General features: G+C 38.5%; 1 protein-coding gene across 5 annotated transcripts in view; it reads left to right on the top strand.

Annotated features, from left to right (window-relative positions):
- Positions 1-14,022, top strand: part of LOC103041713 (mitogen-activated protein kinase kinase kinase kinase 4) — a 96,794-nt gene extending 82,772 nt beyond the window's left edge. For 3 of the 5 annotated variants that reach the window (XM_049469392.1, XM_022674793.2, XM_049469393.1), the window contains 12 exons: positions 888-1,054; positions 2,050-2,167; positions 2,555-2,815; positions 4,964-5,081; positions 6,801-6,968; positions 7,948-8,091; positions 8,219-8,353; positions 9,519-9,619; positions 9,705-9,854; positions 10,785-10,944; positions 11,435-11,574; positions 13,090-14,022. In XM_049469392.1, the coding sequence (XP_049325349.1) occupies positions 888-1,054; positions 2,050-2,167; positions 2,555-2,815; positions 4,964-5,081; positions 6,801-6,968; positions 7,948-8,091; positions 8,219-8,353; positions 9,519-9,619; positions 9,705-9,854; positions 10,785-10,944; positions 11,435-11,574; positions 13,090-13,173 (1,746 nt within the window). In that variant the 3' untranslated portion in view covers positions 13,174-14,022. The remainder of the gene's footprint in view (positions 1-887; positions 1,055-2,049; positions 2,168-2,554; positions 2,816-4,963; positions 5,082-6,800; positions 6,969-7,947; positions 8,092-8,218; positions 8,354-9,518; positions 9,620-9,704; positions 9,855-10,784; positions 10,945-11,434; positions 11,575-13,089) is intronic. The other 2 variants (XM_049469391.1, XM_022674797.2) reach the window with 2 other exon arrangements.
- Positions 14,023-14,677: the final 655 nt, after the last annotated feature.

Raw genomic sequence — 14,677 nt, 5'->3', positions numbered from 1 at the left:
CTGAAGTATAATCCAGTGTCTAATGCCAGGTTCACAACCAACTTTTTTCTGGTTGTACTGTAAATCCTTTAGTTGTTCAGACTTTCACAGTACATTATTGATCCGTGACACAGCTCTCCAGACACACGTTTCTTAACACACCAGAACTAGAGATGCGGCGCCAGAGAATCTCAAAAATATGCAGGTGCAATGAGTCCAACATGATCAGGTTGATTTAAAGCAACTGAGCAGAACTGTCTGATCAGTTTTATACTGAAATATCTACTTATGTCTTTAACACAGAACTATATCAAATGGTTAAGTACTGCAGACATCATTTTTTATTGTTGTGAACTCTAGTTATTAAACATACTCTACCTGTATCTCTGGGATCAGCTCCCCAACCAGTCTGCACACAGTAAAAGTAATGGTAGTGCTTTATAGTGTAAAACCTGTTTTTTTGTCTCTCTTTCTCCATAATTCCATTGGCAGTATGTAGCTGCTGCTCCTGACTCCCAGTTGCTGACTGGGTCAGATATCTAGCATGCCAAGTATTTGCCGGGCATTTGCAACTGATCATGTGAACCTGGTATAAGTCAATTCCACCGCAATAAAAGCAGGACTCATTTCTAAAGATCGACCACCAAGTCGTATTCCTGTCGTGTGGTTCCTTCTGGGTGCAGCTATTTTTTTGACGATGAATGAATTTTAGATAAGGACTCTGGTCCATCACTGTTTGTTTATTAACATGAAACTTCATCCTAACCTGCTGTCTTGTCAGTGTCTCTGGGTGATATATACAGTATATAATAAAAGGATGATTTGTGCATCTATACTTCTATCTATACTAGGATAATTAGCACCCTGTTACCAATGACTGATTGTTATCTTTCATACCCTGCATTTAGGATCTTACTCTATTGGCCGGAGAACAGCGTCCAAATGAAGATGCTCGCCCACCTCACAAGGTGACGGACTACTCATCGTCTAGTGAGGATTCAGATTCAGAAGATGACGATGAGGTGGAGCAGGAGCTCGGCAATGAGTCAACCTCTGGCGCGGAGGACTCTAGGAAGTATGCTTTTTTTTTTAAGTTTAATTTATTGTTATTGTTAGTAAAAACAAAATAGTTAAAATTACACAGGTCTCTAAATTTGGGCAACCCAGCAGAAAAATTGCATCAGTATTTAGTAGATCTTCCTTTTGCAGTAAAAACAGCCTCTTAATTCTTCCTATAGCTTCAAATGAGAGTCTGACTTCTGGTTGAAGGTATTTTTGATCATTCTTCTTTATAAAACACCTTCAGTTCAGTCGGGCTTGATGGTTTCTGAGCATGAACAGCCCACATTAAATCACACCACAGATTTTCAATAATATTCAGGTCTGGGGTCTGAGATGATCATTCCAGAACGTTGTACTTGTTTCTCTGCATGAATGCCTTAGTAGATTATAGATATTATTTTTCACATCATTTTAAAGTTGTGTTTAGTGGCTCCCACTTCCACTGCTGCAACTCTTCAGAGAAGATGCAAGGAGGAAACAATACTTGCAATTGGCTCCTTAACCCTTTTCTCATAATTGAATTCACCTGTTTATGTAGGTCAAGAGTCAATGAGCTTTTGTGTTCCAATAATTAATGCTAAAGGTATTCAAATCAATAAAACAACAAGGGTGCCCAAATTTATGCACCCGCCGAATTTAGTTTAAATCATTTTTGCACACTTTCTGTAAATCCTATAAACTTCATTTATTTTTTTTCAAATATCACTGCTATCTGCTATTATGATATATTTTACTAAAATTGCTTATCTGAACATCCAGTGATTATAAAGAAAAATCATAAAAAATGATCAGGGGTGCCCAAATAGTTTCATACCGCTGTACATTGTGTTAAAGTTCTTAAAGTTGAATTGTTTGGATGTTTTGAATGTTTTGGATTTTTCATATTATTTATTTTTATTGAAAGTTCGAAAGGTTCTTCATTACAGCTGCCATTTTGGAGGGTTTTTTTCTTGACATAAAAACAGTATAATTCTCTTGCAGTAACCCTTTGATTCCTCTTTCCTTCAGCTCCGCAAAAATGAGCAATGGAGAGACTGAGTCTGTAAAGACCATGATTGTTCACGATGAAGCTGAAAGCGACCCGGCCACCACACCTTCAAAAGATGGCACTTTAATTGTCCGACAGGTAGGACGGGGATGCTATCTGTTGTTGTCTCTTTTTTTTTTTTTTTTTTTTTGATATTTTGTTTTGTTCTGTTTCATCATCTGTTCACTCATTCATTCCTTGTGTATGCATTTTATGTTTTATTTATCATGATTTGAGCTTATGTTTCTCTCTTTTTATGTTTTATATTATGTTAAGATGGCTCTCTCAAAGCCATATTTGAGAGCACTAGTAGTTTGTAGTGCAACAATAAGAGAAATTTGAGCAAATTTAAACAACCAACCACTAAAAAGTAGTGTAGTAACTCAATCTAAGTCTGCTGACTTTGACAGCAAAAAGAGTCTCTCATTGCTTACTTCCCCTTTTTCTGCTAAGTACAGACTCAACTGTGCCTGTTTTTGATTCCAGAGTGTAGCTGAGATAAAGCGATTGGGTCCTGGGCCTGGTCCCGGGCCTGGTCCCGGTCATGGCCCTGTTCTGGGCCCCACTCATGCCCTCGGCCACCTGGAGCGAAATGGCATTGCAGGCCGTATTCATCTCTTGCCCGATCTCATCCAACAGAGCCATCATTCCCCCTCCCCCTCGGTCACCTCTTCCCCTGCCTCCAGCCACGCTAGCCCCTCCTCCATGTCCCCCCAAAACCTCTTGGACAAGCTGCTTGCCAGCGAGGTACGTCAGTCCACCCCACTGCGGTGCCTTGCTGTCTTGAACTCTTCTGGCTGGCTTTTAATGGGCTTACTACTACTGACGACTCACTGTGTTTAGCATTAGCACCCCTTTTCACACCGACGCCGAGTGATGAACAAGCTGCTAACTGCTAGCCTAGCTCCTTTCAGCTTGCAAATCTTTTTCTCTACTCTCTCTTTAGAGGAGCACATGTTGTTCTTTTTGTCTGGCTTCTAAAAATCCCACCTTCGCACTATATAGGGCATCTCAAAAAGCATTGGGTAAAGGGAATACCATTAGTTAGGAACAGTATGGCTTTGATTGCTCCACTGTTTTCAATACTGCTCTTCTTCTGAGAACACTTCAGTACCCTAATACCATACTTTTCGCACTATAAGGTGCACTTAAAATCCTTTAATTTTCCCAAAAATCGACAAAGCACCATTTAATCCGGTGCGTCTTATGTATGAATTTTACCAGTCAGGTTGTAAGAAGCAGTAAAGCCACTCCGCTGAAGTACAGCATTATACAGGAGTATCAGTTTAGTTCTTTAGCACAGGGGCTAGAGTAGCATTAGCATTTGCCGCTAACCACTATTTCCCCGTTCAGAGGTGAGTATAAACGGCCTGTAGCCTGCTGCAAACCGGAACACTCGCCACTCGTGGTTTCTCAGTGTAGCTGTGTCTGGAAATCTAAGCTTACTGTAGATAAACAGAAGCGCTTTACTCACCCACATAAACAGTTTTCAGGAGAGAAATCTGTCTAAATTGACATCCAGCTCTCGTTTGACTTTAAAAATAATTAGCCTTATCTGGTTTGCCTTGTTTATAAAAATAGACCAGAAATAAACACTATTGATAGTGCGCCCTATGATGCGAAAAATATGCTACATGCCTTTTGTGCATTTCAAGCAGCGCAAGGCATACTTTTCCTGTCGTTTTGATAGCAAAGACACACCGACACTGCCTAAATCAAGCTGCACGGTTGACAACTTGCGTATTGGTCAGTAAAACAGGGCAGTCTATCTTGTACTCTATATAGCTGTGGCTTTTGCCCAACCACAGACATTGCAAGACTGCAGGTGAAAAAGATCCTTTAGGATTTTCCCTAGAAGAGCAGTTTTTTCTGAGCCAAGAACTGTTGAGGAACCTTTATTATAGTGCTATTATGAACTGTAGTAGTCATTAAACTTCCAAATAAATAATCCCTTTCAACAACTTCCTCAAACTATTTTGATTACAGAGAGCCAAAGCCAAAAGTTTATCTTGATAAGTTATTTAATTAATCACTTGCCATAAATCAGCTGTTAAAAAATCACCCTGTCATCATATATTCTGGAAATGTACCTCAGCATGGGTTCAGCTAAGGGTCGCAGGACTGTCTGGGAACTTTTAGGAGCAGATAAGTGCTGACCTTGGACTGGGAACATTTTTTAGTAGACAGTTTGACAAGGAGTGCTGATGGAGGGTTTTGCTTCGATGTCTGCGCAGTCCCCCGGGGGTCTGGTCCTCAGTTTTAATTTCCCATTTTAAATATTAGGACACGTTAGTGTTTGGAGGGCATATTTGCTGTCCTGATAAAAACCCATCAAGCGATTAATCACAGATATTAACCAGGCCTAAATTAGACATTGGGGCCTTTGACTGACTGCAGTATTTGCATTATTATTAAACTAAAGCTTTTGCAACTTGACTAATTAGTATTTTAGTATTCAGTGTCTCTTTCCCATTCATTTAATTCATTTCACGTTTTTTCATCTCCTTACTTTTATCCATTTTAACATTCATTCGTTTCAGTTTCCTCTCTTTACTATATAATTTCTAACTCAGCATTTTTGTTACTGCATGCAAAATGTTGTTTAATGGCTTTATTAACTGTGTTGTGTGCTTATTAATTATTATTATAATCTTGCACTTGTAACTTGTAAATTTTCATTAAGATTAAGGCAGTTGTAGAACTAGACTTAATTAATTTTTAAAGTCAGCGTTTAATGAGTTTTTAAAATATTATTCATATTTGTGTATTATATGATGTACTGTATACATATTAGTATGTGGATCTTTAGCACATGAATTTGTATAGTGTGTAGATATATAGATCTAGGCTTTAGCCACCATAGACTTTCATTTATTGGTGACATGTCCGTTCCAGACACAGTCTGCCAGTAATACTCTTCAGAAACACAAGTCGTCTTCATCCTTCACTCCGTTTATTGACCCGCGCCTCCTACAGATCTCTCCCTCCGGTGGCACTTCTCTCAACAACATGGGTAAGGGTCTGCTCTCATTATCACTGTGAATGTAACCACTATTATGTCTCACAGCTTGTGTGACCAGAGAGAAGCTGTTAGCTGTAGCCAATCAAGATCACTATTTAACCCAGAAGCTTCTAGACCCATTTCTGGATGTTGATGCAAAGTTTAAAATTAAATCAGTTCAATTCGGTGAGCGGCTCATTAATGACTAATTATTTTAAGGTTTAATCCTGATGTTAAATAAATAACATTGTATTTTAAGGTTTTGTTCTATAAATTGTCATAATTAGTTATATGGAATGTAAAACCTTTCATTTAAAGGGCCACTAAAACCCTAAACCATATTTTTTCCGTTAATAGCTGAAATGTTATTTTTAAGTAATGAAACATACCAGTCCTGTTTAAAAAATTATTATAAATATTTTCTTAAACTTTAAAAAACTCTTTTGTTGTGGTCATTTCCGTCTCTGCAGCGCCTTCTCAAGTTCAGCTGTGCTATAGGTGAGAATGATGTGTCTGTGTACTTTGGTACACAGACTCTCACAGTATGCAAATCAATCAATAATACCACCCCCCTGCTGGTGTCCAACCATCTGTCTCTCACTACTGTCAGAGGCACACTGCTGCTAGTGCAGCTCAGCCAATCATTTCTTTCCTTTCTGCCCCGCCTCTAAACAGATACATCACCCAGTGCCCCACCCAAGCTACTCATTTTTTAGCCTTTTTCAAATTTGAGCTGAGGGTGGAGTTAGCGAAAATCAGGGGGTTTAATTAACCTTCAAGTGATTAAATGGTTAATTGGTTGGAACAGAGCTGTAGAAGCACTCCAGCACTAACACAGCACTCCTACTTTCTGTAAATAAGGTCAAATAACTGAACACAAACTCACTAACTGTCCTTTGATACTCTTAGGATGTCACTTAGGAACTCAATGAGTTAAAATGACAGATGAGGAAATTTACATGTCTTTTAAAGGGACTGTGACACATACATCACATCACCATGGGCTCTTTTGGGTTAAGAAACTCCCCTTTCAGTGAAGCATGTTTTATTGGATGGCAAACTGTACCACCAGGACAGATGCCAACTTTGTATACAGTCTACTATAAAATACATTTTTACCCAAACCAACCTTGGAACACTGTTAAAAATTCTTATTGCTCACTGGAAGACTAAACCCAAAAGTAGTACTAGTAATGGAGGTTTAACGTCAAAACAGCTAATAGGCTATTCTCCTGGCAGGGACGTTTATTTTAGGTAAAGAGGCCATTGCCAACCACACATAATTGGGGAAATATAACACAAAATGAACTCTAAAAAAAAAAAAAAACTCTAGAACAAGGAGGAAAAGTCAAAATGCAAATACAGTGCGTTTTGCCACTTGCCTCTACTACCCTATACTACCCTACACTACCCTACACTCTGCACATCTGTCCAGTTGTGTGCAGAATAAAACAATGTTCTTAATGTTCTTAATAAAACATTAAGTTTGAATAATAATTTTCATTGAAAGTTGTAGATCTGTGTTATATATTTAATACTGGGTCTTAAATATTAGACCAAACAGTTTTTAAACTGGGATTTGTGCTGACTTTTATTATCCAACTCTTGCGTCTCATTGTGACATTAAAAAGAGCCTACAGTACAAACCATGCTTAAAGCAGTTTGGTTAAGGGCAGAAGATTGTGATGATGATGATGATGATGATGATTCTGTGCTCTGTCTCTCCTGCAGCCTTTGGGAATGACGGGCGGATTCAGGAGGTCTTGAGGCCAGATGCTTCGAGAAAGGGCTCGGTGGTTAATGTGAACCCAGTGAACACTCGCCCACAGAGCGACACGCCCGAGATCCGCAAATACAAGAAGAGGTTCAATTCTGAGATCCTGTGCGCCGCACTCTGGGGTGGGTAGCTCTCCTCAGCTGTCATTATCATGTGGAAAAGACGCAGGATGAAAATTCCTAGATGACGAGACTGAGCTCTAGTTAAACTTACTGCATGTTGTACATTAACTGTGTGGGTGCAACATTTGAGAGACTCATGTTTTTTTGACTGACAAAAAGAGGAAAATGTATGTCCAGTGTAGCTGTAATTCTGTATCAACTAGAAATTAATGAGAATAGTTTTAGCATGTCATTGTGCTGTAGTTATATAACAGGATTTGCAGTTATATATTAATAATTGCAACAGTGAAATTCAATTCTCATTTGTCATGATCAATCTATCAGAAGCAAGAAATCCTTTTTTTTTTTTTTTTTTTTTAGTAAACATTTTAATTTGGATTATTCACTCTTATTCACTATTATTGACTTCTGGTGAATGATCCAGAATTTTTCTATAGCAATATACACTCCTCAAAGGAATAGTATCAAAAAATGTTAGTTTTTTCCGAAATTATTTGGAGGAAGGATGCTTATGACCAGGAACAATAAGTTACGAAATGTTTAGACTAATATATATATGCAACTCTCCGCCATGACGTTTGATGTAAGGAAACAGAAGTAGTGTGTTGCTACGTGATCATGATCATGATCATGAACTGGCACTGCCAGGCTATGGAAACCTGTAGCTTCTGCTGTTTCTGATTACGTTAACAGACTGCTGGAGATATCTAACAGCTGAATGAATTTGAATTAATTAAATACTTTTGAATGATATTGAAATATAATTATATCACCGTGGGGTCCCGCTCTTCACAATATGGGCGTAATGTGGGCATGACTACCCACCAAGTTTCATTTCTGTAAGCTGATTCCTTCTGGGTGCAAACCTGTATCATACAACCATTGTATCCACCAAGGTTTGAAATGTGTTATTAATATAGCAGGTTGTGAATGTGTAAACACAATAGTATTAGTTAATCTCTCAATTTTCTGTCTTTAGGGGTGAATCTGTTGGTTGGGACAGAAAGTGGACTTATGCTTCTTGACCGCAGTGGACAGGGCAAGGTCTACCCGCTCATCAGCCGGCGTCGCTTCCAACAAATGGATGTTCTGGAAGGCCTTAATGTCCTCGTCACAATATCAGGTAAAATATACAGCTTGGATTTAGCCTCAAATTAATTTCTTTAGATTTCTTTGTCTTGGAGTTTTCTCCAAGAGTCGCCACACCCATGAATTTACCCAGCAGGCTTTTAAATGCTGTCTATATACAGGAAAGAAGAACAAACTGCGAGTCTATTATCTGTCCTGGCTGAGGAACAAGATTCTGCACAATGACCCAGAGGTGGAGAAGAAACAGGGCTGGACCACAGTGGGCGAGCTGGAGGGCTGTGTGCACTACAAAGTCGGTATGTATTGTTTTTAGATTATGGATGATGTAATGCAGGAAGGAGTGAGACCTTAAAGGAGTAATCGGTAGGAAATGAGAGTGAAAGTGTGAAATGGCTACAGCAGTTCAATCTTGAAACACAGGAGAGAGTTGTCTCCTCCGCTCACCCCTCCACAGACCTCACCTCACTCTGGTTGCCAGGTTAAGGACACTGAATCTATACAAATAAGTGCAAGACGAGTTAAATGACTTCTACCATTGCAAGCATCGTTATAAACCAGCTCATGTGGATTTTAAATCACTTTGGTCTAAATTAGCTAGCTAGCTTTATACACAGCTAGGTGCTTCATCCTAAGCCAAGTTCATTATAGCGAAAAGAAATCCCACTGCTCCAAACATACACACCCTAGAGTTGGAGTTGCTGCTTTACAGACTCTGTAATGTACTGCTTTGTTTAGCAGATAACACACAAATCTGCAGCCTGATCAGTTACAACTTGAACTCACTGGTGTCAAGCGAAGCCAGTAAGGACTAGAAATAAATAGCTAGTGCTAGTTGCTCAGAATGGCCATGAGTAGAATTTACTGTTACACGTTTAACATCGCTTAACATAAAATCATATTCATAGCTAAATTGAGTCAATATAGAGTCTAACTATACAGTCTACTATAGAGTTATCTAACAGCTCGGCGTCTTGTAGTCCTCCTGAGCTCAGAGTCTTCTCAATTTGTGAAACTCACTGCCAATATTTACTCTGTTTTTGGTCAACAAGCTTTTATGACAAAATCAGAACCTTTTTAAGCTGTGTAGCAGCTAAGGTTTGCTTGCTAGCTTCCATAGCCCCTCTATTGTGTTTTCAAACCTAGCAGCCTCAGAGCTGAGGAATGTGTGTTGGGGAATAAGCAGCAGGTGGAGACAAAGACCCACACCACACAAATATCCGACACGTACGGCTCAGTTCCAGTAATAAAATACTGGCTAAAGCTCTGCTAAAAACAAATGCTGATGAACTGTATCCTAAATATCTGATAAAACATCATCGTTTTATTATTTACTACTAAAAATACAATCCTGAATGGTTCTAAAAAATGCTTTTTGTTATTGATTTTACGCAATGGGTGGTGGGGGTGCTGAAGAATGGTCTTAACTGAAGTTGCTAACTCTAAACATCTGTCTTTCACTAGTGAAATATGAAAGGATCAAGTTCTTGGTTCTCGCCTTGAAAAACTCAGTGGAGGTCTATGCATGGGCACCCAAACCGTACCACAAATTCATGGCATTCAAGGTCAGTTGGAGTGATAAATTACATTCATTATTGGATGCAATTTGCATATGAATATCTGATGTATTAATTGTTTGTTCTCTTCCAGTCATTTGGAGACCTGGCTCACAAGCCCTTGCTCGTTGACTTGACAGTAGAGGAGGGTCAAAGACTAAAGGTGATCTATGGCTCCTGCTCTGGGTTCCATGCCGTGGATGTGGATTCAGGGGCTGTTTATGACATCTACTTGCCCACACATGTAAGCAACCCAGGTTTTGGCTTTTTAATGATTAATAAGTGCGCTTTATAATCTGGTGCCCTTATGTATGATTTTTACCAGTCAGGTTGTAAGAAGCAGCAAAGCCACTCCGCTTAAGTACAAAGATATACAGTAGTTTCCGTTTAGTTCTCCAGCAGAATTAGCAGCAGCTGCTAACCGCACTAAGCGCTAGCCCTTTTGCTGTTCAGAGGTGAGTATTATCGGCCTGTAGCCTGCTGCTAACCCCGGCTAGCACTGCTGGAGCAGCAATATCATTAGCCGCAAACCACAGTGCAATCTCTTTTACTGTTCAGAAGTGAGTATATCAGACTGTAGCCTGCACATTTACCATGTTAAAACAAAAACTGTGTGGAAATAACTGCTAGCTAATATTGCGCTGGCTTACCGGAACACTCAGGGTTCCTTAGTGTAGCTCTATCGAGTGGCATTAGCAGTTAGCTGTTAATGCTAGTGCCCCAGCTTTAATGCTAGTGGTTGGCCACTAATGCTAATGTTCCAGCTTTAGTGGAAACTAGAAATCTAAGGTTACTGTAAATAAATGGAAGCGCTTTACTCACCCAGGTTTTCAGTAAAGAAATCTGTATAGATTTATGTCCTGACTCTTTAGATTTTTTTTTTATGGTTTTGTTTACTTAGCTTAGCTTTACAGGTCTCGCCACCCAGCGTCGAGACCTGCTCAATTTAGAAGGGAACTTGGCGAAACCCCTGTTCCTCTTACTAGTTACTTGTGTCGCATTAAATTGCTTTATAATCTGGTGGGAAAATAGACGTTTCATAGTGCGCCTTATAATCCAAAATATGTTATATAGAGAAGTTTATCAAAAATGTAAGGTACTATCATTCCTGTAATTGCGGTTTGCTTTGTCTATGGAGTTTTGTTCATTATTCTGTCTTTTGTTCCCTTCTTAGATTCAGACTAGCATCCAGTCACATGCCATCATCATTCTTCCCAACACTGATGGCATCGAGTTGCTGGTGTGCTATGAGGATGAAGGTGTCTATGTGAACACATATGGCCGAATCACCAAAGACGTGGTGCTTCAATGGGGAGAGATGCCTACCTCCGTGGGTAAGTTGGACTTATGAGTTATCCCACGCAGACAGCAGAAAGAACCATAGAAGTAGAGTTATGGCAGGTTCACAGTATACGATTTTAGCCCAGTTTTTCAGTCCCAGCTGCCTGGCAAACATTTGGCCTGCTAGATATCTGAATCAGACGGCGACTGGGAGTCAGGAGCAGCGGTTACCTACAGCCAATGGAATTACGAAGAAAGAGAGAACCACGGGTCCAAAACGCAAAGAAAGCATGCCTGTATTATTTAAAAACTTCATTCCTGCCAGCTGGACGCCAGGATGTCAACATGTTTTAGATTTTCTGATGCACTTGAAGAAACACTGTCCTTTTCTTTTAAGTTATTGTACTTCCTTCATAGACTTTCTGAATACTGACTTTTGTGTTATTTTTGTTTTTTACGTGTTTCATACAATATCTCTTCTACATGCAACTACACACATACATCTTAATTTGTTTTGATCATCTCTTTCATTCTTCTTTGTAGCATACATCAGGTCTAATCAGATCATGGGCTGGGGAGAGAAGGCCATAGAGATCCGCTCTGTGGAGACGGGTCATCTGGATGGTGTCTTCATGCACAAGAGGGCACAAAGACTCAAATTCCTCTGTGAGAGAAATGACAAGGTGAGACTGAACACATACTATTATGCACCTTTTAAACCCACCCATTTTTCTAGTAAGCTGAAATAGTCTAGATTGTTAAACAAATTACTCGCTCTGTACGTCTAGGTCTTGGTATGAGCCATACAGGAGATATAGAAGTTGAAAAATAGAACGTAAATAGTATAAAGTCATAGCCAGAAATATAGAGGCCTTACCACAGGATGCAAACAACTCTACATTAATGGACTGAAACCCAAATTGGAATTTAAAATTCTGGAAATTCTGGAAGTGTTCTAGTCCTAATAAGCAAGCCACTTCAGTCATCTTGGCCAGGCAGCCATGCGCTTGTATCCGCTCATGCAAGACCAACCTCTTATATGTTTGAATTGGTAGAGATTAAAATACTCTAAACCAAAGGTCAACAACATATTTTATACACCACTGATGAAACCTGACAAAAACCCTCATGAACAGTTCGTAACGTTTGGCTCCAAAATGCACATGCAACCTGATTTTCAGCTTGTCTTGGCGGCTGCGCCTGCGCAGATCTCCATTGCAAGGATTTCTTCCCTACCAGTGTGCTGACTGTCCTCCAAACTCAGCACAAGCAGCCAGCTGATTCTTTCTTTATATTTTCTTTCTTGAAAAGTGGAACTAAATAGCTTTAGAAGAAATCCCATTCATGCAGCAGACAGTGCCCTGTCTCCACATTTAAGAAAGTCTCTGACCAACATCAACTTTTGCTACAACGACGGAAAGGTTAAGGTTGAGAAAGAAGTATATACCATGACACAAAATATACAAACTTCTTAAAATATCTAAACTAAAACCTTCAATAAAATTTGGGAAGCATGTCAATAAACAGAGCATGATTTTTTTTCTAAAGAGAAGTAGGAGATTGTAGGAAGAATATAAATCGGATAAGCATTGTCTTAAAACTTTACAATGTTGCTGAGCATTTACAGGAATTGAAAGCATTTTACAAAAAGTTAGAAACAATAAGGTACAAAATAGTAAAAAAAAAAAAATAATAAAAGAGATACTAATTTTAAATCAGCATTTAATATAGATGAATAAAATGTATATGTAAAAAGAAAGAAATTGAGAATTCTGAAAGACCATAAAAACAAATTGACTATAAATTGAATTAATAAAATATAAAATAAAAAGAAGATAATAGTAAAAGAAAAGTTAAATGATAAGAATAATAAGGAATGATTAAATGAATAATAATGAACTAAGAACATAGGAATCAAAATATAGAACATTTGAATATAAAAACAAATATGAATAAATGAAACAAATTAAAAATTAAAACAAAAAGAAAGATAAACCCATTTAAAAAAAAACATTTTGAGTCATATTTGTGTAATGTTACTGCTTCAATCTACATGCTTATTTCCAATTTAGTGACTGTGGTTGTGTATCTCTCAGCTTGTCCAGAAATGCATGTGTAAAGCATGTCCTTTAACTGTAGTTCAAAGTGCATTTTCCACTTCCCGACTCAGGGTCTTGTTTTCTCATTTTATCCCTCAGGTGTTTTTTGCTTCTGTACGCCAAGGAGGTTCCAGCCAGGTGTACTTCATGACTCTCGGCCGCACCAACCTGCTCAGCTGGTAAAGCTGCTGGGCCTCCAGTTTTGACTACAACAACTAAAAAAGACTGTTCCTGAAAATGCTGAAGAAATGGTGATGGAAAATAAAATCTCTACCTTGAGCTGACATTTCTTCTTAGGTCATGTGCTCCACTGTGCGCACCAGCTCTGTGCTAGTGTGATTTCCCTCGCTGTGTCCTGGCCCTGAGAGGACGGACAGTCGAGCACAAAAATAAGAGAACGGAATTTGTCAAAGGGAGCAGCAGCAGTGCCCCCTGCTGCTGAAGGGCCTGTGGATGTTGCTGTGCAGTTTTGTGGTGTTCAGTCTACAGCATTACTCACCGCTCATCCAACTCCAGATATTCTATGGCGATTAATTCCCACCCTGTTGTAAAAACACAGGGTTTCCTTTTTTTTCCTCTATTTTGAAACATCAAGGGATATAAAACCCCGAACATAATAATCTCTAGTTTATGTCGATGTATTTGTACCAAACTTTGATTGGCGAAAAAACAGATCAACAGCCTCTGACTGCTTGACTGACTGTGTGTGTACCATCTCTCCTTTTTCCAGACTAGAGGGAATTCAGGGTTGGGGGTTGGAATGGCAGCCAGTGCCAGAAAAGGCTTGGGCTTTTTTTTTTTTTTTTCTTCTGTGAATTTTGTCAACTGCCAAAACATCGGAGTCATACTGTATTATTGTGGTAGTCCAGGTTACTTTGAGGATTAATATTTTCAGGATTTTTAACAACATTGACTTTAGTGTGTTGAAATTTTATGCTGATGAAATTGCAGCATTGTTCATATACAGTACATTGAGTGTTTTTATTTTTTAAGCGTTGCACTTGATAAATAAATTCTTAGTTTCCTTCTCAATGTTGTGTCTGTCTAATGTGTCAAAGAAAAATATGTTTGAATGGTTGAACACACACACACACACACACGTGCTCCCAACACAAATGATTAAACTAATCAGCTGGTTATATCAAATCACATCAGGTTTACTGGAACATCACATTTTCACACATTATGTAAAAACACCATACCTAAACAAAATATAGAATATATTGTCGCTGTCCAATGAAAAACACTTATCTCCAAAACAGCAACTTTACAGGAGAGAGAAAAAACGTGTAAACTTTAAATGGAAGTCAATGTAAAAAGATTTTATTTCAGATAATTTTAAAGAGTTTCTATTGGTCCGTTTATCAAGAAATTTTGGCACAGTGTAAGGGACAGTTTGTCCAAATTATGTAGTAAACTAAAAATCGACAAAAATGGAAAAAATTGTTGTTTTTTTCATAGGACAGCGACGATATACACATTCCTCTGTTCATCCATTATGTACAAGGTATTAATGAAGATTTATCAAAAAATTGTCTGATTGCAATGCTATTAGAAAGGATATGTTAAGAAATTTTTGGGAGAAAATTCTAATATTACTGATTTTCACTGATGTCACTGATTTTTGGGTTTTCATTGTCTGTAAGCCATAATCATCAACAATAAAAGAAATAAATGCTTAAAATAG

Source organism: Astyanax mexicanus, chromosome 21, assembly GCF_023375975.1.
Source record: "Astyanax mexicanus isolate ESR-SI-001 chromosome 21, AstMex3_surface, whole genome shotgun sequence".
NCBI classification, from domain to species: domain Eukaryota; kingdom Metazoa; phylum Chordata; class Actinopteri; order Characiformes; family Acestrorhamphidae; genus Astyanax; species Astyanax mexicanus.
The sequence above is the reverse complement of the archived record's forward strand: the minus strand, read 5'-3'. Positions and strand labels throughout refer to the sequence as shown.